Below are 24,760 nucleotides of genomic sequence, written 5' to 3'. Positions count from 1 at the left end.
AAAGTATATTTATTGCCAGCAGATTAATGTAAGAGATGAAAAGTGTAGCAGATAGAAAAAGCAAATAGAAAACAATGTTGGGAAGTAAGTCAGGCTGTGGCAAATCCTGGAAATGACTTGGTCAAATGGACAAAAGGTAATGTGGCTGTGATTATTTGTGTTATCAATGAAGTAAATTGTTAATAAGCCATTTTGCTGCTTTTTAAGGTTGAATTATAATTCACACAATATCAAAATTCAGTTTTTCATTTTTTTAAACCACAACTAAACTTTACAATCATATTTGGATTATCCTTCACATCATATCCAGCACTTTCACAAACCTGGTTTCAGTTTGTCCTTGAGAAAAGGAACCAAGTTATATTCTTTCAGCACAAGCTCCCAGTCAAGACTTGGAAGTGTCAAATTAGCCAAGGTTCCAAGAGATTCAATAACAAATTCTTCACTTTCATTGCTATTGATCTGAGCTGCTAGATCCCCAACATAGTCCTAAAACACAAAGATACACATATTATATATTATTTTTATTCAACGATCCAAGGCCATTTTTAAAACAAAAATTTAATTGGGAATCCTGCTTAATTTCAAAACACAGAGTTAAAACTTGTAGGAAATTTAATTATGATGAAACCTGTATAAATACTGCCCAATGCAAAGTTACCATTTGTCAGGAAATAACAGAACTTACTCTGGCAGAAACTTAAAGTGGAAGTATATTTACAGATATTTCAACTTTAACAAGCAATTAATGGGAGGAGGACCCATTACAGTTACACCAATCTAAAGGTGCACTAAAACATTGGAGCTCATTGCTGGATAGTCCGGTGCTTCACTTTAATTATGACGCTGGACCCACGTCCTGTGTAAAAGACATAAGCCATAGTTCAAAGGCAACACGAGTGAATCTGCAGATGCTGGAAATAAATAAAAACACAAAATGCTGGCAGAACTCAGCAGGCCAGACAGCATCTATGGGAGGAGGTAATGACGACATTTCGGGCCGAAACCCTTCATCAGGAGTGAAGTAACATGGGATGGTCAAGGGAGGATAAGAAGTGGGGGGAGGGATAAAGTAGAGAGCTAGGAAGTGATAGGTTGGAGGGAAATGGGCTAGGGGGAATTGGCTGATACAACATTCCTAAACTAAGCAAATGACTCCTCATCTTAACAGAAACCAACACTGGACTGCGAAGTTTAATTAACAGAACACACTGCATTTTACAGAAAAGCTGCAGAAACTAAAAGACTTAACAGTATACCAGTAGTAATATAATAAAACATGTTCTTAATCAGGGCATTACATATACTTTGGTGACCCGTAGATGACCATATATTACACCTTGATACTCAAGTTCCCAAAAATAAACCATTATAATTTATAAATTAGATTTGTTAAAATCTTTTCATTATAACAACATTTATTCTTGTGATCTATCATAAATTCAAACTGATTCAGGCTTAAGGTTACCATTTATCATTTCTAGTAAAATTTATCTTTTGGATAGAACCAGACTACAACGCACAGTGGGGACTGCCGAGCGCATCATTGGAGCCTCCCTGCCCTCTATTGTGGACCTGTACTCTTCCAGGTTGAAGAAGAGGGCGGGGAACATCATAAAGGACTCCTCCCATCCTGCGCACGGACTGTTTGATCTGCTTCCATCTGGTAGGCGCTTCAGATCCCTCCAGACTAAGACTAATAGGCACTGGAGAAGTTTTTTCCCTACTGCGGTCACTTTGCTGAACATTTAACTGCCGGCTAACTATTACTTGGATTGCACTACCTGTATGTGCATTTATATTTATCATTATTATTGTTATGAGCAGAGAGACAACATCTGCCGGAAGTAAATTCCTTGTATGTGCATAGGTACTTGGCGATTAAAGACTGATTCTGATTCTGATTATTTTGTGTTTTTTATCTGTATCTTTTGTCAATATCTTTAATTTCCAATTAATGAAAATAATACTTGATTTGAAGCTATTTGTGAAACAGGGCTTTGTGAGTGCATCAAGAATAATTTATTTGAATAAGTTTTGGAACCTACCCAGGAAAAGGCAATTTTAGATTTGGTCATGTATGATAAGATCTGCAATGGTAGCTGATCAAAAGCATCACATCTTTCAGTTATGGGAGCTGTTTCGCGCTGCACTGACAAATGACAAAATGTCAAAATGATCATTTTAAATACCAGAGTTAACTGTTTCACGTTCAATGGACAAACAATATACACATTCTTAAAAGTACTTCAGTGGCTGAGGGAGGGATACTGTTTGTGGATGCTAACATTAAAGTAACATGGCATTTATCAGTAATTCAAAATGTATTTTGAACTCCTGAATTTGATAGCTAATGTGCACAATAATAATGAAGGATATTATTAACAAATCATTACTTTTCTCACAAAATTTGGACCAATTAGAGCATATGCCACACCAACACACCAAATTATAAAAAGCACATGCTTAAAAAAAACTAATTAATTGTGACTTCAATGATCAACTGTGTAGCAAATTTTAAGAATTTAAAATTCTTACCCAGAACAGAAATTAAGAACAGAAATTTGTCTTTAGTCACAAGCACACCAACCACCTGTCATATTCCCTCCTCACACATGATTCTATTGACTTCAATAAAACACCAGGTGGAGAGTGCAGTCTATACTTTTGACAAGGTCCCACACAGGAGATTAGTGTGCAAACTTAAAGCACACGGTATTGGGGGTATGGTATTGATGTGGATAGAGAATTGGTTGGCAGACAGGAAGCAAAGAGTGGGAGTAAACGGGACCTTTTCAGAATGGCAGGCAGTGACTAGTGGGGTACCGCAAGGCTCAGTGCTGGGACCCCAGCTGTTTACAATATATATTAATGATTTAGACGAGGGAATTAAATGCAGCATTTCCAAGTTTGTGGATGACACGAAGCTGGGCAGCGGTGTTAGCTGTGAGGAGGATGCTAAGAGGATGCAGGGTGACTTGGATAGGTCAGGTGAGTGGGCAAATTCATGGCAGATGCAATTTAATGTGGATAAATGTGAGGTTATCCACTTTGGTTGCAAGAACAGGAAAACAGATTATTATCTGAACGGTGGCCGATTAGGAAAAGGGGAGATGCAACGAGACCTGGGTGTCATTGTACACCAGTCATTGAAGGTGGGCATGCAGGTACAGCAGGCGGTGAAAAAGGCAAATGGTATGTTGGCATTCATAGTAAAAGAATTTGAGTACAGGAGCAGGGAGGTTCTACTGCAGTTGTACAAGGCTTTGATGAGACCGCACCTAGAATATTGGGTGCAGTTTTGGTCTCCTAATCTGAGGAAAGACATTCTTGCCATAGAGGGAGCACAGAGAAGGTTCACCAGATTGATTCCTGGGATGGCAGAACTTTCAAATGAAGAAAGACTGGATCAACTAGGCTTATACTCACTGGAATTTAGAAGATTGAGGGGGGATCTTATTGAAACGTATAAAATTCTAAAGGGATTGGACAGGCTAGATGCAGGAAGATTGTTTCCGATGTTGGGGAAGTTCAGAACGAGGGGTCACAGTTTAAGGATAAAGGGGAAGCCTTTTAGGACCGAGATGAGGAGAAACTTCTTCACACAGAGAGTGGTGAATCTGTGGAATTCTCTGCCACAAGAAACAGTTGAGGCCGGTTCATTGGCTATATTTAAGAGGAAGTTAGATATGGCCCTTGTGGCTAAAGGGATCAGGGGGTATGGAGAGAAAGCAGGTACAGGGTTCTGAGTTGGATGATCAGCCACGATCATACTGAATGGCGGTGCAGGCTCGAAGGGCCAAATGGCCTACTCCTGCACCTATTTTCTATGTTTCTATACTTCAGTTTGGCTTAGTGCAAGCAACTAAATGCAAATTATTGCAACAGCCTTGTTAATTTAAATTCAGAAAATCTAAATAAAAGAGCTACAACCTGATCTATTGCTATTGGTATTAATAACCCGAAACAATGAAATAGTCATGTAACTTTGACTTCTATAAAATGAATTAATTCAAGGATAAACAAGTAAAATGTATGAATATTCATGACTAAAACAGCTAATATCTTGCAGAAAATAATGGAAAAATAATACAATGGGTCAACAAGCATGATTTAGGAAATTAATTTAAAAAACAGGAGTCAGTCACTTCATTTTTCAGGATGCAGTTTACACATGGAATACCATACTATCAGGCCAATGCACCATTTTGAAAAGGAATCAGATGTATTTCTGCTCCTTAGTGTGTTACGCTTTAGTATTGTACAGGAAATGGATCAACAGGCTAATAGATTTGTTTTAAAGAAAAACAATATTGGGCTGTTAAGAAGTAAAAGGAGCTGGATAACATTCTATCAGCAATTAATTCCATGATGAAGACTGGAGATGAAAATGCTGGAACATCTATTCTCAGTATGGAATTCCCAACATCTCTACTAATATCAAAAAAACCTATGATATGGCTATAAGCAGCACTGGGATCCCCAGGGGACTGCACTGGTTCCCTTCCTGTTTATCTGGTATATCTCAGACTTAGGTACAACACTGAGTCATGTCATCTTCAGCAATTCTCTGATGACTCATTAATAGTTGGGTGTTATAGGGAGGATGTGAGGAAAAATACAGGACCCCAGTGATAGACTTGGTCTCACTGATGTTGAGCTGCAGACGACTCAGTTTGCACCATTTGACAAAGGAGATGGTGATGGGCTTTAGGAAGACCAAGCTTGTACTGTTTCCTGTTACTACTGATGGTGAGGATGTCGATGTAGTGAGGACCTTCAAGTACCTGGGGGTGCATCTGAATGACAAACTTAAGTGAAGCACCAACAAAGAGGCTGTACACAAAAAGGGCCAGAGTCACCTCTACTTTCTGAGAAGATTGTCGTCCTTTGGAGTATGTAGGCCTCTCCTTCACATGTTCTACCAGTCTGTTGTCACCAGTACAATCTTCTATACTGTGGTGTGCTGGGGCAATGGCATCAACACATGTGATGCCAACAGGCTTAATAAACTGATTAGAAAGGCTGGCACTGTCATAGGACAGTGTCAACTGAACATACTGAAGGACATGGTAAAACAAAAGACCTATGGAAAATCTTGGCAAATCTGAACAATGTTTCTCACCCTCTGCATACCACCTTGGCCAAACAGAGAAGTACTTTTAGTAATAGACTAAGACAACTGTGCTGCTCCAAAGAGCACTATACGAGGTCATTCTTACTCTATTATAGGTTGACTCATTAGGCTCTATAATGAGTCAACCTATAACCAGGTTAAGTATGACCCTCTCCTGTTGGACTGTTGGAATAACTTTTTTTTTACACAGGCACTCCCCGGTTTACGTACGAGTTCCGTTCCTGAGTCCATCTTTAAGTGGGATTTGTATGTAAGTCGGAACAAGTACAAGGTATTATTTAGCGTCAGTTAGCCAAACGTTTGTCTTAGTATATAGTATATATTTTACCTTCCTATGCATATAAAACACTTAAGAAACGTATGTATTCCAATAATTAAACCACTGCGTTGCTTCGTAATAATTGTAGCTTTCATTGGGGCAGGGCCTTTCACATGCTCCATTATTCTCACTTTATCCTTTAAAATCGTTCCGATCGTTGACCGACTGTAGCCTAATGCTTTTCCAATGACCAATGGCGTTTCACCTCTTGCCAAACACTTTATTATTTCCACTTAATTTTCAATCGCAATCATTTCCCATCAATGGAACAGAAACACTGTGGGCAGCAGGTCCCGACTTCCGCCGGGTCCTAAGGATCACTGCACTGAATTCCCCGGGTTCGAAAGTCCACCGCACTGAATGAGGTTAAATGGGACAAGTGGGGGCTGTGCTGGGTTTGGATATCTAACCCTCCTCAATACTCTGCATGGGAATTTAAACTGGAGGTGGTAGTGTTTTTTTTTACCGAGGTTGAGTTGCGAGCTCGACATCAACCCGGCACGGATGGTACAGGAGTCACTGGATCAACATCAACCCAGCATGGGAGCAGTCTGTCACTGGATCGAACTCGGAAACTTCTGTTCTCGAGCCCAGCACTGATCTCACTGCGCCACCAGCCGACCAGAATGGGAGGGAGGGGGGGCAGGGTCAGGGTGAATCTTGCTAAGAAAAATTTAAGCCAAATACAAAGTTACACACTTAACACAGTGTCAACGGTAACGACTTAAAATGGCGGACGGTGTCGCAATCCAACTTAAAATGGCGGACGGTGTTCTTCTTCCTCGGTTCGTAAGTATGAGTTTTCCATAAGTCGGACGTTGGTAACTCGGGGTCTACCTGTACTTTCTTACTTCTCTTCTAACATTTGTATATTCGTACACATGTGCACTTGTGATGCTAATGTGACACTGCAATTTCCTTTGATATCAATAAAGTATCTATCTATTTATCTACCTATCTAAACAAATCCCAACCCAAGAAAAGACATTAGAAAAGTAGTTATTAATTCCACGCCCTCATCAAAATCAGCTAAAAACAAATTGGTACAAAGTACTTCACCACTAAATTAGAGATCGTCTGGTCTAATTTTTTCCACAGGAAGCATTTTTCAGCCTTTAATAATTATTGAATCACTTTGATTTTCAAAATCCAAAAAATTGGTGGATATTTATAAAAAGCTCCACATATCTTATTATACTATATCCTGATCCAATAGTTTGCAAACAGAGTATGCTAACTTTTAAAAATTAACAAAATAATGGTTCAGCTTAATTACAAGTCAATACAAGGTTCTTCAAAGTGTGCAGTAAAACAGTCTGCTGATGCATTCAATGCTGAATGTAGTGATATACCAATATCAAATATGCTGAATTAAACATTAAATGCATGGCTGAGCGGGAGGTCATATCTGCTAGGTTCACTGGTGAGTATAGTGAGGGATCAGAAAGTCAGGTATGCTGAACAACTGAGTTCAGCGTTGGAACAAAAGGTCAGATGTGTTGGATTAAATAGTGGCTAAAGTAGAAGAGCAATAGAATTAAGAATATATTATGGAAATGTTTGTTTGATGATGAACTTCAATAAAAAATAAATTACAAAAAAAAACTAAGAATATGTTTAATTGTTGCACAAGGGACTGGACACATGAGAATCTAACTTCCCATTTGTTTAAAATGTTCCCAGTTGAATGAGCAGATACAAATTATGAGAAGAGATGAGCCATAGGATTCAGTCACCGGTAGTTTCATCTGGCTCAATAGAAATTAGCTGGCAATCAAAAATAAGAAGTCTCATGAACTTGCCTGTAAATCTGTAAATGGATGTAAATCAACAGCATTATGGAAGCAAAAAAGACCATTTGAAAATATAACTGGAAAGAGGCAACAGAACTTAATATAAAATCAATTATTCAATAGCTAATCAAGAATCATCCACTCAACCAGATGTACTCCTGCCAGTTACACACAGGAGCCTAACTCTTATGATACCTACTATGAATAAGTCTTTGGTTTGGCCTTCATGTTGGGAAATATTCCTGATCATTTTCATGAGCAGTGAATCCTTGAATTTGAAGGCTCTTTTCATTAGCATTTTCAGGCCATTTCCTAAAATGTGAAAGTTCAGAGTCACCATCATAAGTCAATTTTCTCAGTAAAAGACTATGATTAAACATAATAAAGCACCAGCTCAACAGATTTAACCGCATTCCACATCAACTATTTTGCATTGTAAGTAAACAGGAATACCTGTGTCTCAAGTCAAGAGATTAAATACATTAATTCCACTGAATTAAAAATGAATACTTGGAAAAAAAAAACACTAAATTGGAAACTACTTAAAAATATTAAAATCTTAACACACTAGAATATCACATTTGCTTGCAACTAATATTTTACCACATCAAATCATCAAATATTACAAACACAAATAGTACATTGCGAAAAATACATGGGCCTACAGCTAAACTAAGGATATACTAACAAAGCAATGTTCAAATTACCCTCAGATTTCTTGCATTAAGGAAGTTATTTCTGAAGTATCTATACCAAAGTTGCCATAATTTGAAGTGTTTCAGTATAGCAAATTTAACTAATACAAGTGGCTCCGCATATAAGACTGAAGAAGATCCTAACCTAAATATGCTTTGCAAGATTTGTAGGGAACAAATATTTAAGCCTTGGGAGATGAATATACAAACTGAAAGCAAAGGACAGCCTTTTAGCTACTCGAGTCTACTTTGCCATTTATTATGATCATGGCCTAAATCTGATTTTAACCTCAAAACTGCCAATGCTGCTCCAGGTGGTTTAAACTAGAGTGGCAAGAAGTGCAAATCAGGAAGTGGGATGGCTATAGGGAAAGAAGATGTTAAAACTACATGCAAAGACAAACACCTAAAGGCTAAGCATGGTGGAACTAATGTTCTGAATTGTGTATATTTTAATACAAGGAGTATTGTAGGTAAGGTAGGTGAATGTTTGATGGCTCTGGACAATTAGAGCATGGATATGAGACTTGGTTGCGGGAGGGCAAGACTGGCAGCTCAATGTTCTCAGTCTCTGTTGTTTCAGCGAAGATAGGGGAAGTACTAATGGAGAGTTGGCATGACTCATCAAGATTAAATGTCATACAGTGACCAGAGAGGACATAGTGGCGGACCTGTCTGCTGAGGCAATATGAGTGAAATAGAGGAATAGGAAAGGAATGACCACGTTTGTTGGGTGTATATTATAGACCTCCCAATAGTCAATGGGATTCAGAGGAGCAAATTTTTACAGAGCCAGCAGACAGTTGCAAAAAAAATAAAAAAGTGATAATAGGTTATTTTAACTTTCCACATATCAACTGGGACTCCCATATTGTAAAAGGACTGGATGGGATAAAGTTTGTCAAATGTGTTCAGGAAAGTTTCCTTAATTAATATATATAAGTCCCATCTAGAGAGGACATGATACAGGATCTCCTCTTAGGGAATGAGACAGGAAAGTAAGAGAAGTGGGTGTAGTGGAAAACTTTGGATCTAATGATCATTATTCCATTAGTTTCAAGATAATTATAGAGAAGGATAGTTTTCGGCAATTCAGGAACAATTTCTTCCCCTCTGACATCCGATTCCTAAATGGACATTGAACCCTTGGACACCACCTCACCTTTTTTAATGTACAGTATTTCTGTTTTTTGCACGTTTTAAAAATCTATTTAATATACACATACTGCAATTGATTTACTTATTATTTTTATTTTTTTTCTCTTCTATATTATGAATTACATTGAACTGCTGCTGCTAAGTTAACAAGTTTCACATCACATGCCGGTGATAATAAACCTGATTCTGATTTTGGTCCTCGAGTTGAGATTCTAAATTGGAGAAAGGACAATTTTGATGGCATCACAAGAGATCTGGCAGGTGTGAATTGGGATAGGTTGTTTTCCAGCAAAGGAATGTTTGAAAGTGGAAAGCCTTCAAAAGTAAAATATTGAGAGTACAGATTCTGTATGTTCTTGTTAAAAGTCAAGGCTAACTGTTTTAGAGAACCTTGATTTGACGAGATATTGAGGCCCTGGTTAAAAAAGAGGTGGTGCATATTAGTTAGGGTTAGGCAGTTAGGGTCAAATGAGGTGCTTGAAGAGCATAAGAAATACAAAAGAACACTTAAGGGAGGGGTATAAGAGGATATGAGGTTGCTCTGACAGACAAGGTGAAAAGAGAACCGCAAGGACTCCTACAGATAAACTGAATGAATCTTTTGCTTCTGTATTTATTCAGAAGACAGACACAGAATTTAGAGAGATGAGTCAAAAGAACAGTGATGTCATGGACCATATCCAGATTACATAAGAGGCACTTGCCATCTTGAAGCAAATTTGGGAGAATAAATTCCCAGGTTTATTCTAGGTTACTATACAAAATAAGGGAAGTGTGTGTGCCTTGGGTGATGTTTGCATCCTCACCCACTGGTCACAGTGGTGGAGAAATAGGATTGAAGGATAAGAAATGATCCTTTGTTCAAGAAAGGTCATAGTGATAACCCTGGGAATTACAGACCAGCAAGTCTTGCATTAATGGTGGGCAAACGATTGGAGTGGATTCTTAGAGACCATTTATGAGCATTAGGAGAAGCATCATCTGATTAGTTATAGTCAACATGGCTTTGTGAGGGGCAGGGAATGACTCACAAACCTGATGGAATTCTTTCAGGAACTGATAGAACAAATTAATAAAGGCAGAGCAATGGAAGTTGTGTATATGGATTTTAGTAAATCGAAGGAAGAGGTGGAGAGGGAAGAGGTAAAAAAAAAGCTCGGAGAGAAGCCTTTTTTTTAAACTGATCGGGGCAAAGAGCCAAGACTGCGCAGGTGCGTGACGTAGCGCACCAAAGGTTTAGAAGAAAGAGCGCCATATACAGCGGCCATCGTCGGAGTGGACTGAGGCAGAGTGGGCTGGCTTTGGCTCAATCAGGCTTCGGCGAGAACAGGCACAGGCGAGGTTTGAACAGGGCACAACTGTGCAAGCGTGTGAAAGTCGGCCTCTAAGATCAGCAGGGGAATTAAAAAGTGAGCAGAGACCGAGGACGAGCTTCACTCCAGGTGAGATAAGGCCAGGTAAGCTCCTTTAATTAATCTAATTAGTTTAGGAGTAGGTAATGGAGGCAGCAGTTGGGGCAGTTGAGTGCTCCGTTTGCAGTATGTGGGAAGTCAGGGCGAGCACAGTTGTCCCTGATGACTACACCTGCAAAAGGTGCATCCAGCTGCAGCTCCTGACAAACTGTGTTAGGGAACTGGAGCTGGATGAACTTCAGATCATTCGGGAGGCAGAGGCAGAAATAGACAGGAGTTTCAGGGAGATAGTCACCCCTAAGTGTCAGGAGACAGGTAGCTGGGTGACTGCCAGGAGAGGGAAGGGGAATAGACAGGAAGAGCAGAGCACCTCTGTGGCCGTTCCCATCAACACTAAGTAAACCATTTTGGATACTGTTGGTGGGGACGACTTACCAGGGACAAGTTGCAGTGGTTGCGTCTCTAGCACCAAGACTGGACCCTCAGCTCAGGAGGGAAGGAGGGAAAAGAGGAGAGCAGTAGTGATAGGGGATTCAATAGTTGGGGGGGGGGGGGGAGATTGGAGGTTCTGTGGAAGAGATCGAGAATCCCGGATGGTCTTTTGCCTCCCTGGTGCCAGGGTCCGCGATATCTCGGATCGAGTTGTTATGCCATCGGCCCCCTCCTTTGTGAGAATCTCAAGAACCCAAGTCAAGAGGGGGGTCAGCTGACCCAAAAGAGGAAGGGACGTGCTGAATAGACCCAGGGAAATGGGAGAGAGAGAGAGAGAGACCACGTTCTCCCAAGAAGCAGAATAAAGGTGACCTTGACTATTGTCTCATGGAGACCACGTGAAAAGCCCTCGGGCAAAGTGGGCTGGTTGAGAGAGAGATCGCATCACCTGCAACCTGATTGACACCTGCGATCCCGTGAAGAAGTATAAAGGAGGGTCTGAGGGGGGGAACCCTCAGACGCACCCAGGAGACGAAGGAAGCACGATATCGATTCCCGTGGGAGCGGGAAGCCATTCTGAAGGAAGCCACGTGCGTTAGATTCCAACTTTTGAATCTGTGGCTAGAACCAACGAAAGACTGCTTTTAGCTAACAACGGGGAAGTCTGCTCCCCTGATTCCAAGGATTTGCTCTGCCAAGACGACGGGCAAGTGTTTATCTTTTCCAAATCATCTCTTTCTCTCTACAACGTGAAAACCCCAGCGGTTCCCAAAAGGGAAAAGCCTGCAAATTTCTGAGTGACTCTTTATATTTCAATTGGACTCTGTATTAACCCCTAGACAACTGTAGAGCTTATTTCTGATTGATTATGGTTACACCGGTGTTTTAGATTGAGTTTGACGATGTATATGATCTGAATGTTTTGTATTAACCATACGTTTGTGCCCTTTTCGAATAAAACGTTTGAAAATAGTAGCATCCGACTCAGCTGATCCATCTATCTTTGCTGGTAAGTTACCTGGTTACGGGGTTACGTAACAGAGTTCTCAGTATTCTCAAGAGGGAGGGTAAGCAGCCGGATGTCGTGGTCCATGTAGGGACCAATGACGTAGGTAGGAAGAGTGAGGAGGTCCTGAAAGATGAGTTTAGGGAGCTAGGCGCCAAGTTAAATGACAGGACCTCCAGGATAGCAATCTCAGGATTGCTACCAGTGCCACATGCAGGTGGGTTTAGAAATAGTAAGATAGTGCAGATCAACACATGGCTGAAGACATGGTGCAGGAGGGAGGGCTTCAAATTTATAGATAATTGGGCAGTTTTCCAGGGCAGGTGGGACCTGTTCCGGCGGGACGGTTTACATCTGAACTGGAGGGGGACAAATATTCCTGCAGGTAGGTTTGCTAGAGAGGATCCAGTGGATTTAAACTAGATACGAGGGGAACGAGAGTGTAGGAACAGATGTATGGGAGAAGGAAGAAAAAGAAGACAGTAAAGTTGTTTGTACTGTTAGAGATAAACAGAGAGGAAGAGGTGGAGAATTTCTTAAATGCATTTATTTTAATGCTAGGAGCATTGTAAGAAAGGTGGATGAGCTTAGAGCATGGATTGATACCTGGAAATATGATGCTGTAGCTATTAGTGAAACATGGTTGCAGGAGGGGTGTGATTGACAACTAAATATTCCTGGATTTTGTTGCTTCAGGTGTGATAGAATCGGAGGGACAAGAGGGGGAAGTATTGCGTTGCTTGTCAGAGAAAATATTACAGCGGTGCTCTGGCAGGATAGATTAGAGGGCTCATCTAGGGAGGCTGTTTGGGTGGAGTTGAGGAATGAGAAAGGTGTATTAACACTTATAGGGGTGTATTATAGACCACCTAATGGGGAGCGAGAATTGGAGGAGCAAATTTGCAAGGAGATAGCAGATATTTGTAGTAAGCACAGGGTTATGATTGTGGGAGATTTTAATTTTCCACACATAGACTGGGAAGCCCATACTGTAAAAGGAGTGGATGGTTTGGAGTTGTAAGATGTGTGCAGGATAGTTTTTTGCAGCAATACATAGAGGTACCGACTAGAGAAGGGGCAGTGTTGGATCCTCTGTTAGGGAATGAAATAGGTCAGGTGACGGAGGTATGCATTGGGGAGCACTTAGGGTCCAGTGATCACAATGCCATTAGCTTCAATATAATTATGGAGAAGGATAGGACTGGACCCAGGGTTCAGATTTTTGATTGGAGAAAGGCTAACTTTGAGGAGATGCGAAAGGATTTAGAAGGACTGGATTGGGACAATTTGTTTTATGGGAAGGATGTAATAGAGAAATGGAGGTCATTTAAAGGTAAAATTTTGAGGGTACAGAATCTTTATGTTTTTGTTAGGTTGAAAGTAAAGGTTAAAAGTTTGAGAGAGCCGTGGTTTTCAAGGGATATTGGAAACTTGGTTAGGAAAAAGAGAGATATCTACAATAAATATAGGCAGCATGGAGTAAATGGGGTGCTGGAGGAATATAAAGAATGTAAGAAGAATCTTAAGACAGAAAGCAGAAAAGCTAAAAGAAGATACGCGGTTGCTTTGGCAAGTAAAATGAAAATAAATCCAAAGAGTTTCTACAGTTATATTAATAGCAAAAGAATAGTGAGGGATAAAATTGGTCCCTTAGAGAATCAGAGTGGACAGCTATGTGTGGAGCCGAAAGAGATGGGGGAGATTTTGAACTATTTCTTTTCTTTGGTATTCACTAAGGAGAAGGATATTGAATTGTGTAAGGTAAGGGAAACAAGTAGGGAAGTTATGGAAACTATGATGAGGAGGAAGTACTAGCGCTTTTAAGGAATATAAAAGTGGATAAATCTCCAGGTCCTGACAGGATATTCCCTAGGACCTTGAAGGAAGTTAGTGTAGAAATAGCAGGGGCTCTGACAGAAATATTCCAAATGTCATTAGAAACGGGGATGGTGCCAGAGGATTGGCATATTGCTCATGTTGTTTCGTTGTTTAAAAGGGTTCTAAGAGTAAACCTAGCAATTATAGGCCAGTCAGTTTGACATCAGTGGTGGGTAAATTAATGGAAAGTATTCTTAGAAATGGTATGTATAATTATCTGGATAGACAGGGTCTGATTAGGAACAGTCAATATGGATTTGTGCGTGGAAGGTCATGTTTGACAAATCTTATTGAATTTTTTGAAGAGGTTACTAGGAAAGTTGATGAGGGTAAAGCAGTGGATGTTGTCTATACAGACTTCAGTAAGGCCTTTGACAATGTTCCCCACGGAAGGTTAGTTAGGAAGGTTCAATCGTTGGGTATTAATATTGAAGTAGTGAAATGAATTCAACAGTGACTGGATGGGAGATGCCAGAGAGTAGTGGTGGATAACTGTTTGTCAGGTTGGAGGCCGGTGACTAGTGGTGTGCCTCAGGGATCTGTACTGAGTCCAATGTTGTTTGTCATATATATTAATGATCTGGATGATGGGGTGGTAAATTGGATTAGTAAGTATGCAGGTGATACTAAGGTAGATGGCGTTGTAGATAATGAAGTAGGTTTTCAAAGCTTGCAGAGAGATTTAGGCCAGTTAGAAGAGTGGGCTGAACGATGGCAGATGGAGTTTAATGCTGATAAGTGTGAGGTGCTACATTTTGGGAGGAATAATCCAAATAGGACATACATGGCAAATGGTAGGGTATTGAAGAATGCAGTCCAACAGAGTGATCTAGGAATAATGGTGCATAGTTCCCTGAAGGTGGAAATTAATGTGGATAGGGTGGTGAAGAAAGCTTTTGGTATGCTGGCCTTTATAAATCGGAGCACTGAGTATAGGAGTTGGGATGTAATGTTAAAATTGTACAAGGCATTGGTAAGGCCAAATTTGGAGTATTGTGTACAGTTCTGGGATCACCGAATTATAGGAAAGATGTTAACAAAATAGAGAGAGTACAGAGAAGATTTACTAGAATGTTACCTGGGTTTCAGCATCTAAGTTACAGGGAAAGGTTGAACAAGTTAGGTCTTTATTCTTTGGAGCGTAGAAGGTTGAGGGGATCTTGATAGCGGTATTTAAAATTATGAGGGGGATAGATCGAGTTGACGTGGATAGGCTTTTTCCATTGAGAGTAGGGGAGATTCAAACAAGAGGACATGAGTTGAGAGTTAGGGGGGCAAAAGTTTAGGGGTAACACGAGGGGGAATTTCTTTACTCAGAGAGTGGTAGCTGTGTGGAACGAGCTTCCAGTAGAAGTGGTAGAGGCAGGTTCGGTATTGTCAGTTAAAGTAAAATTGGATAGGTATATGGACAGGAAGGGAATGGAGGGTTATGGGCTGAGTGCGGGTCAGTGAGACTAGGTGAGAGTAAGAGCTTGGCACGGACTAGAAGGGCTGAGATGGCTTGTTTCCATTCTGTAATTGTAATATGGTTATATGGTTATTTGACAAGGTACCCAATGGTAGACTCAATCAGAAAATCAGGAGGCACAAGATCTCGGGATATTTGGCTGCTTGGATTTAGAATTGCTTGTCCACTAAAAACAAAGGGTGCAGTAGATGCCCAGAGGTCAGGGACTAGAGGTATTCTGGAGATCTGTTCTGGGACCCCTGCTCCTCATGATGTCTATAACTGATGGATGAGGAAAAAGAAGTATAGGATAGTATGTTTAGAAATGACACAAAGGTTGCTGGCTGGAGCCACTGCAGGAGGTTGTCATGGATTGATAAAATACAGAACTAAGCTGAGAAGTGGCAGATGGAGTTCAATCAGGAAAAGTGCCAAGTGATTCACTCTGAAATTTGAACTTAGACAGGATTCAGGGTTAATGGTAGGATTCTTAACTATGTGGAGGAACAGAGGGACCTTGAGGTCCATGTCCATAGATCCTTCAAAGTTGCAATGCAAATTGCAAACTATTTTTTGGTACCAGTGTTTAAAGGTGCTCTAAGCTTAACATGCCAATGACATAAAGGTTGATGTTGTTCTGGATAGTGCAGAATAGTGTAGATTGTTGCAAGGGAACATTGATGGGATCCAGGCTGAGAAGTGGCAGGTGGAGTTCAATTCAGAAATTTGTGAAATGATACACTTTGGAAGGTTGAACCTGAGGGTAGAGTGCAAAGTTACTGGCAGATTCTTAGCATTATGAAGGAACAGTGGGATCTTGGGCTCCACATCCATAGATCCCTCAAAATTGCCACACAAGGGGATAGGGTGGCTAAGATGTATGGTGGATTGGCCTTAATCAGTTGGAGGATCAAGTTCAAGAGCCGCGAGGTAATATTGCAACTCTATAAAACTCTGGTTAGACCACACTTGGAATACTGTGTTCAGTCTGGGTCACTTCATTATAGGAAAGACGCAGAAGCTTTAGAAGGGGTGCAGAGAAGATTTACCAGGATGCTGCATGGACTATAGAGAATGACTTATGAGGATAGGTTGAGCAAACTAGTGCTTTTCTCTTTAGAGTGAAGAAGGGTGAGAGGTGACATAATAGAGCTGTATACGACGATAAGAGGTGCAGATAGAGTTGGCAGCCAGACACACTTTTGCAGGGTAGAAATGGCTACCACAAGGGATCATAACTTTAAGGTATTTGGAAGAAAGCATGGGGGTGAATGTCCAAGGTAGTTATTTTCTTTAATTTTTTTTTTTACAAAGAATGTGGTCGTTGCATGTGCTTTCACAGATGATGTTAGAGGTAGATGCATTAGGAACATTTAAAAGCCTCTTAGATGAGTGTAAGAAAAATGAAGGGACATGTGGAAGGAAAGGGTGAGATTGAGGATCGACACATCATCATGGGCCAGAAGGTCTGCATTGTACTGTGCTGTACTTCTCTATGTTTTAAAGTTAAGTCAATTGGCATTCAAGATGGAGTAAAATGAATTCAGCATTGACTTGTAGAAGACAGTGGTGGTAGATAGTTGTCTCTTTGAATGCAGACCTGAGCGGATTGGTGTTGGGTAAGTTTTTTTTTAACATTAACAATTTAGATGAAAATGGGATAAAAAGGACCAGCAAATCTGCAGATGACACCAGAATTGAAGGCACACTGGACAGTGAGGAAGGCAATCAAGGATTGCAGTAGGATCTGGATCAGCTAGAAAAATAAGTTGAAAAATGACAGATAAAATTTAATACGGACAAGTACAAGGTGTTGCACCAGGGTAGTATTTATACAGTAAATGGTAGGGCACTAAGGTGTGTGGTACAACAAAGGGACCTGGGAATACAGATTCATAATCCTTTGAAAGTAGCTTCACAGGTAGATAGGATCTTAGATGGCTTTTGGCACATTGGCATTCATAAATCAGAGTACTAAGTATATTTGAAGTTGTACAGATTTATAGTATTTTGTGCAGTTCTGGTCACCTACCTGCAGGAAGTATATCAATAAGCTTGAAAGAATGCTGAGAACATTTATAGTTGCGGTACTCAAAGACCTGAGTTATAGAGAAAGGTTAAATAGGCTAAGACTTTATTTCACAGAGCACAGGAGAATGAGGGTAGATCATGTAGAGACATACAAAATTGAGGGGTATAGGTAAGTTAAATACATGGAGGCTTTTTCCCCTGATTCAGGGCAAGACCAGAACTACAGATCATAAGTTTAGGGCAAAAGGGGTAATATTTAAGGGGAATCTTAGGGGGAACATCTTCAGACGATGGTGCATGTGGAATGTGCCTCCAGCAGACGTGGTAGATGTGAATTCGACTATAACATTTGAGAGGTTTGGATAGATACATGAATGGTGGGGTTTGGAGGGCTATGGTCTGGGTGCAGGTAGTTGGGACGAGGCAGAAAATGAGATTGACATGGGCTAAATGGGCCAATGGCCTGTTCCTGTGGTGTAGTGCTCCAAGACTCTGACACGTCTTGATTATCGAGAATCTATTGACTTTAGAAATATTCAAAGGCAATACTTCCACAAGTTGGGAAATGGAATTCCAATTCTTAAACACATCAAGAAAGAATTTGAACTCAGCTGTGTCTTACCTTTTTTTTAAAATGGAAAAATAAAGGGCTTTCCAACAGTGACCTATCATCCTCAATTCATCTACTTCAAATTCACTTTTCATAACCCCAATAAGTCAATCATATCACTTCTCACTCATCTCAACACTACGGGTACTATCTGAGGTTGTGCAAACTTTCTTCATAAGACAACGCATTAACTCTGTGAAAATCAGGTCGGTGCGAGATCCCAAGAGGGGGAGATTCCAGAATGCCTATGAGATGGCTTTTTAGAGCACCTCAAAGTTGAGCTCACTAGGGGACCAGATATTCTGGATTGAGTGATATGCAATGAACCCGAATTGATTTGAGAGCTTAAAATAAAATAGCTCTGAGGGGGAAAGTGATCATAACATTGAATTCACCCTGAAATTTCAGAAGGAGAAGCTAAAGTCAGATGTATCAGTATTATAATCGAATAAAGGGAATTAGAGGCATTAGAAAGGAGGTGGACAAAATTGATTGGAAAAGAACACTGGTAAGGATGTTGGCAGAGCAGGAGTAGCTGGAATTTCATGAAGCAATTCAGAAGGCACAGGATCTATACATCCCAAAGAGGAAGAAATATTTCAAAGGCAAGATGACAACCATGGCTAAGAAGAGAACATAAAAGCCAAAGAGAGGGCATATAATAGAGCAAAAATTTGTGGGAAGTTAAGAGGATTGGGAAGCTTTTAAAAACCAACAGAAGGCAACTAAAACAGTTGTTAAGGAAAAGATGGAATATGACAGCAAGCTAGCCAATAATATTAAAGAGGATACCAAAATTTTTTCAGATTGATAAAGTGTAAAAGAGAGGTGAGAGTGGATATTGGACCTCTGGAAAACAATGCTGGAAAGGTAGCAATAGGGAGGATGGAAATGGCAGACAAATTGAATAAGTATTTTGCATCGGTCTTCACTGTGGAAGATACTAGAAGTATGCTAGAAGTTCAAGAGTGTGTGCAGTTGCCATTACTACGGAGAAGGTTTTCGGGAAACTGAAAGGTCTGAAAGAGGTGGCTGAAGGCATTGTGGAGGCATTAGTAATGATCTTTCATGAATCACTAGATTCTGGAACGGTGCCAGGAGACTGGAAAATTACAAATGCCACTCAACTCTTCAAGAAGGGGAGAGAAAGAAGAAAGGAAATTATAGACTAGTCAGTCTGACCTCAATGGCTGGTAAGATGTTGGAGTCAACTCTTAATGATGTGGTTTTGAGGTCAACTTTTGTCTATCTGTCCACAGAACATTGTCTCAGAAGCACTGTGGAACATTCAGGCGGTCTTTTGTAAACTTGAGATGTGCAGTAATGTTCTTTTTGGAGTGCAGTGGTTTCCTGCATGCTGCCCTTCCATGAACACCATTCTTGTTTAGTGTTTTCCTTGTAGTGGACACATGAACAGAGAAATTACCAAGTTCTTGAGATTTCTGCAGGTCTTTTGCTGTTACCCTTGAGTTCTTTTACACCTCCTTCAGCATTGCACATCTTGCTCTTGATGTGTTCTTGGCAAGATGCGTACTCCTAGGGAGAGTAGCAACAGTACTGAATTTCCTCCATTTGTAGGCAATTTCTCTTACTGTGGTCTGATGAACTCTCAGTTCTTTAGAAATAATTTTGGAGCTTTTTCCAGTTTCATGCATCTCTACAATTTTTCTTGTAAGGTCCTCTGAAAGTTGTTTTGATCGATGCATGGTGCACATAAACAGATCTTTGTTGAGAAGAGCAGGCTCTGTCAGTAACTTGAGTTTGTGTATCTTTTTTATAGGGCAAGACACATCTGCAACCCACACATCCAATCTCATCTCATTCCACCTGACTCCAAATGGTTTTCGTAGAAGACATTACCCCATAGGTTCACATACTTTTTTGAAACTAGTCTGTGATTGTTTAAATGGTGTGCTCAGTATAGACAAGTAGTAGTACAATTGCTTGTGTGTTGTTAGTTTAGGCAGGTTGTTTTTGTCAATTATTGTTACTTGGATGAAGATCAGACCACATTTTGAGTAATTAATACAATAAAACAGGTAATGTAAAGAGTTCAGAAACTTTTCTTGGAATCGTATGTCAATGATTTTAGATGACAGAAATGATGGCTTTGTTGCAAAGTTTGTGGATTATATGAAGATAGGTGGAGGGGCAGGTAGTTTTGAGAAAGTAGAACTTCGGTAGAAGAAATAAAAGGGTAGATTATTTTCCAAATGGAGTGAAAATTCAAAAATCTGAGGCACAAAGGGACTTGGTTGGGGGGGGGGGGGGTCCCTGTACACAGGATTCACTAAAGGTTAATTTGCAAGTTGGGTCAATGGTGAGGAAGGCAAACATGATATTAGCATTCATTTCAAGAGGTCTAGAATACCAAAGCAAGGATGTAATGTTCAGGCTTTATAAAGCACTGGTGAGGCCTCTCTTGGGAGTATTGTGAGAAGTTTTAGGCCCCTTATCTTTGAAAGGATGTGCTAGCTCTAGAGAGGGTTCAAAGGAGGTTCATGAAACTGATTCCAGGATTAAACAGTTTGTGATATGAAGACGGGCTGCTGGCTCTGGGCCTGTATTCACTAGAATTCAGAAGAATGGGGGTGACCTAATTGAATGGTGAAGGCCTCGATAGAGTGGATGTGGAGAGGATGCTTCCTATGGTGGGAAAGTCAAGGACCAGAAGACACAACCTGAGAATAGAGGGACATCCTTTTAGAATGAGATGAGGAGGTATTTCTTTAGCCAAGGAGTGGTGAACCTGTGGAATTTGTTGCCACAAGTGGCTGTGGAGGCCAAGTCGTTATGTAAATTTAAGGCAGAGGTTGATAGATTCTTGATTGGTCAGGGTATGAAAGAGTACAGGAAGAAGGCAAGCGATTGGGGCTGAGAGGGAAAATGGATCAGCCATGACGAAATAGGGAGCAGACTTGATGGCCCAAATGGCTATATTCTGCTGCTGTATTTTATGGTCTAAATGAATGACAACAAACCTACTGAGCAGTAAGCCTGCCTGTCGCTGTTTCTCTGTACACGTAAATTTCAGAGTAAAAAATTGAAATTATAACTGCACCCTCAGTCTATTTGCATCGATAACTACATAATTTTTTAAATAAACAAAGTCAGATGAAGAAGTTAAATCTTTCAGATAACCAGATAAATGCTCAGATTTTGCTTCTACTTAGATAACTGGTTTGGGATAAACTTTACCTTCACAGATTAATTGTGCATTTCTCTTGTTAGATGCAAGGTTAATACAAAAGGATATTAATTCCATATCAATGTGCTCTTCAGGACATTCAAATAACATCTTCATTAACTGTTAAAAGAATAGTACATAAGTAACGCCTCATTTATTGGCAATGAAAAAAATTAAGACAATTTTCTCTTCTGTAAAACAACTTTTTATAGTCTAAGAAATACAGTAACATTATTTTCAATTTTACTTTTCTAATAAAACTGTGATTACCAGCTGACTATATGAATCAATAATTACTTATCTAAACCTATCCCAACAGAAAACCAACGTGATTAGATAGGTCACAATTTTTAACCTGTGTGATTGTGCATTCCATCTCTACCACAGGAAGTGAAAGTCAGTGGATGGGTTGATAAAAACTTCCTCTTAAAAGCTTTAAGGAACTGAACAATTGAATATGAAAAAAGTAATAAAATTTATTTCTTTAAAAATGTTCCTCAAGTTTATTGACATTGGCTACATCATTTTCAAAAAGACTACAAGAAATAAATTTACATGGAAGAACATGCATTTTCTGTGATATACAATAAAGGATGTGTCACAGATTAGAAGCTCTGGTGAGCCCTCTTCTCTGAATCATTCCTACAAGCCCAGTGTTCATACTCAGTATGATGCCCAGTTCAAAGCTCAAAGTGCCATGTTCAAAACAAAAAAAAAGGATGGAATTAGGGGATCTCAGCAACAATCCTGCAGAGTTCTGTAATTTATTTCTGCATTCCCATAGCTTATTAACACACAATGAACATTTCTTCCAAAATATCTAAAACAAATAAAGTGAGGCAAAACTGTCAAGACAATACTCAATAACTGTACTCATGTGCAGGATACTGGATTGCAGGCATTCCTCAATGAGAAAAGAGAAAACAAAAATCAGGAAGAAGAAAGAGGCGCATCATTTTTCATAATAAGAGAAAAGCAAATTTTAAAATTTGATAAACATTTAAACTCCAAACATTTGCAAAAATAATAAAAATTAATTCATACACTTTTTGGCACAGAATGTCAGATTACCCAGTCTCATATTTTATGTTCATTCTGAAATTAAATAATACTGATTAATTCAATCTATAATTAAGGCCAAATATAATATTTATATCAAACAAGTAATCGGAATCCAAGCTCACAATCCAGTCTGCAATTGAGTGCAAACATAATTATTCATAAAATCCATAATTGCAGCCTAGTTACTACAGTAACAAATTTAAGGCTCAAGCAAAACATACCCCATTTAAATATACCGGTACTTACTATCACTAGTTACTAACATAACAGGAAAGTACTTGGATGTTGAGGCTATACCGAAGAAGCAGTGATAATTCTTCAAACAATTCCCATATTGAGTATCAGATACCACAGTCCCAGGCTGAAACCACTGTGTCTAGACTCCCTGGCACCTGACTTTACTTATTTACCAGGAATCAGAGGGTTTCTCTACACACAACATTCACACACCTTCCCCTTCAACATCTTTGAATGATTACAGCAAAAAAACTTTCTACAAGATTCACTGTTCTAGCCAATCACTCTGGACCTTGCTGTCTGTATTGATTATCTTGTGAACTTCAGCAGATAACTTCATGTAAAGACTGTTACCTGAAGAAACCTTCAGTATCATTTCAATAATGAAAAAGAAAGAAATAATCAAAGGGAACCATCAAAATAATGGCATTCGAGCCGGTAAAGTCAAACCAGAAGTATGTTACTTAATCAGTTTAAGGCAATCTTTATATTATTATACAAGCATCCACATCCACTGAATTTGAATAACGATAATGTTGTGGCTTTTTGCACCAAAACTTAAATTACTTTTAGCAGCGTCATAGCAGAAATCAGTTCATTATCCTTGGATCTGAGAACACTTTTCCCCTAATGGCAGCCACTGCGGCCACTCCCGTCAATAATAATGTACACTGCTTTGAATATTGTGGGGAGGGGGACCTACCAAGGGAAGCTGCAGTGCCTGGGTCTCTGACACTGAGTCTAGTGTTGTGGTTTTGGAGCTTGTTGATTAGACCTCAGGGTATGATTGTGTTGAACAGTAAGCTATAATCAATAAACAGCAGCATTACATAAGTATTGCTATTGTCCAGGTGATCCAAGGCCGAGTGGAGATCGCATCTGCTGTAGTATTACTGTAGTGACAGGCAAATCGCAGCGGGTCCATGTCCTTGCTTACGCAGGCATTGTTTCTGGCCGTGTCCGACCTCTCAAAGGCACTTCATCACAATAGATGTGAGTGCAACGAGGCGACTGTCATTGAGACAGCTCACCCTGCTCTTCTTAGGCACTGGCTTGATTAACCATGAATGAACTGGAAATATCAATCCATGACAGCACATATAAAGTCCCAAGGAATGGTTTCCCTATGTTGTATCTGTTTACTTGGGGCCAGTCCAGACTTGTGGAACTCTACAATACTGTCTGATTCACACTATGTCAGAATGCACACGGAAGAATATCATTACCCTTATTTACAAGCAAACGAAAATAAAACGTCTGAAACCTTCACTGCGAAGGATCAAGACCTGTTGAGAACTGAATACAGAACAGTGCAGCATAGGATCACTCCCTCTGCCCCATAATGTAGTGCCAAACTAATTGAATTAGTAATCTAATGCCCAACTAAAATAATTCCTTCTGCCTGTACAACATCAATATCGTCAATTTCCAAGAGGCATTCGAGTGTCTAAGAGCCTCTTGGACACTTCTAGCTTTTAATTCCACTGCCACCCATCACTCTATATAAAAAAAACTTACTGCCTTTCAATTTAAATGCACATCCTCTGGAATTAGACATTTCAACACTTGGAAAAAGAGACTATCTACTCTATCTGTGCCTGTCATGATCATACAAGCCTCTATCGGATTTCCCCTCAACCTCCACTGCTCCAGAGAAAAAGAACAAGTTTTCCAATTTCTCCCTAGAGCACATGCCTTCAAATCCAGACAGCATCCTAGCAAACCCCTTCTGCACTCTCTCCAAAGCCTTGACAGCCTTCTGATCATGGGAAGACCATAAATGATAGTACTCCAGATGAAGTTTAATAAAGGTGCAACTTTCAGTGCCTTGCCTAAAGAAAAGCATGTCCTTGCCTTTTTTACCATTCTAACACCTGTGCCACACTTCCAGTGAATTATGGACTTAGACCCCAAGATCCCTCCGTGTATCAACACTGTGATTCAATGTTGTACTGTCTCTTCACACTTGATCTCCCAATGTGAAACATTTCACATTTGACTGTGTTAAACTTCATCTGCCATTTTTCTGCAACTGATCTATATCCCACTGAATTCATTGCCAGTCTTCTAGACTATCTACACCACCAATCTTTTGTATTGTCTGCTAACTTACTAACCACCCATCTACGTTTTCATCCATTATCTTCTTTTATGGGCAAGCAATTCTGAATCCAAACTGCACAATTCACAGTGGACCCCAAGCAATTAATCTTCTGGATGAGCTGCCCATAAGAGACCTTACTAAAGTCCCATGTAAACAATATCCACTGTTTAATTTTCATAAACCACCAGCGTCACTTCTTCAAAAAGCTCAGTCAAGTTAATAAGTCATGATTAGCCCAAAGCCAAAGCCATG

At 39.9% G+C, this 24,760-nt stretch overlaps 1 protein-coding gene across 2 annotated transcripts in view; it reads right to left on the bottom strand.

Annotated features, from left to right (window-relative positions):
* Window positions 1-24,760, bottom strand: part of kifap3a (kinesin-associated protein 3a) — a 204,630-nt gene that overhangs the window by 83,116 nt on the left and 96,754 nt on the right. For both annotated transcript variants that reach the window (XM_073063254.1, XM_073063255.1), the window contains 3 exons: window positions 21,117-21,225; window positions 7,449-7,561; window positions 324-489 (listed from right to left, as the gene is read on the bottom strand). In XM_073063254.1, coding sequence (XP_072919355.1) covers window positions 324-489; window positions 7,449-7,561; window positions 21,117-21,225 — 388 coding nt within the window. The remainder of the gene's footprint in view (window positions 1-323; window positions 490-7,448; window positions 7,562-21,116; window positions 21,226-24,760) is intronic.

The sequence above is a fragment of the Hemitrygon akajei genome, chromosome 12 (assembly GCF_048418815.1).
Source record: "Hemitrygon akajei chromosome 12, sHemAka1.3, whole genome shotgun sequence".
NCBI classification, from domain to species: Eukaryota; Metazoa; Chordata; class Chondrichthyes; order Myliobatiformes; family Dasyatidae; genus Hemitrygon; species Hemitrygon akajei.
Note: the sequence above shows the minus strand (reverse complement) of the source record. Positions and strands in the feature narration are given on the sequence as shown.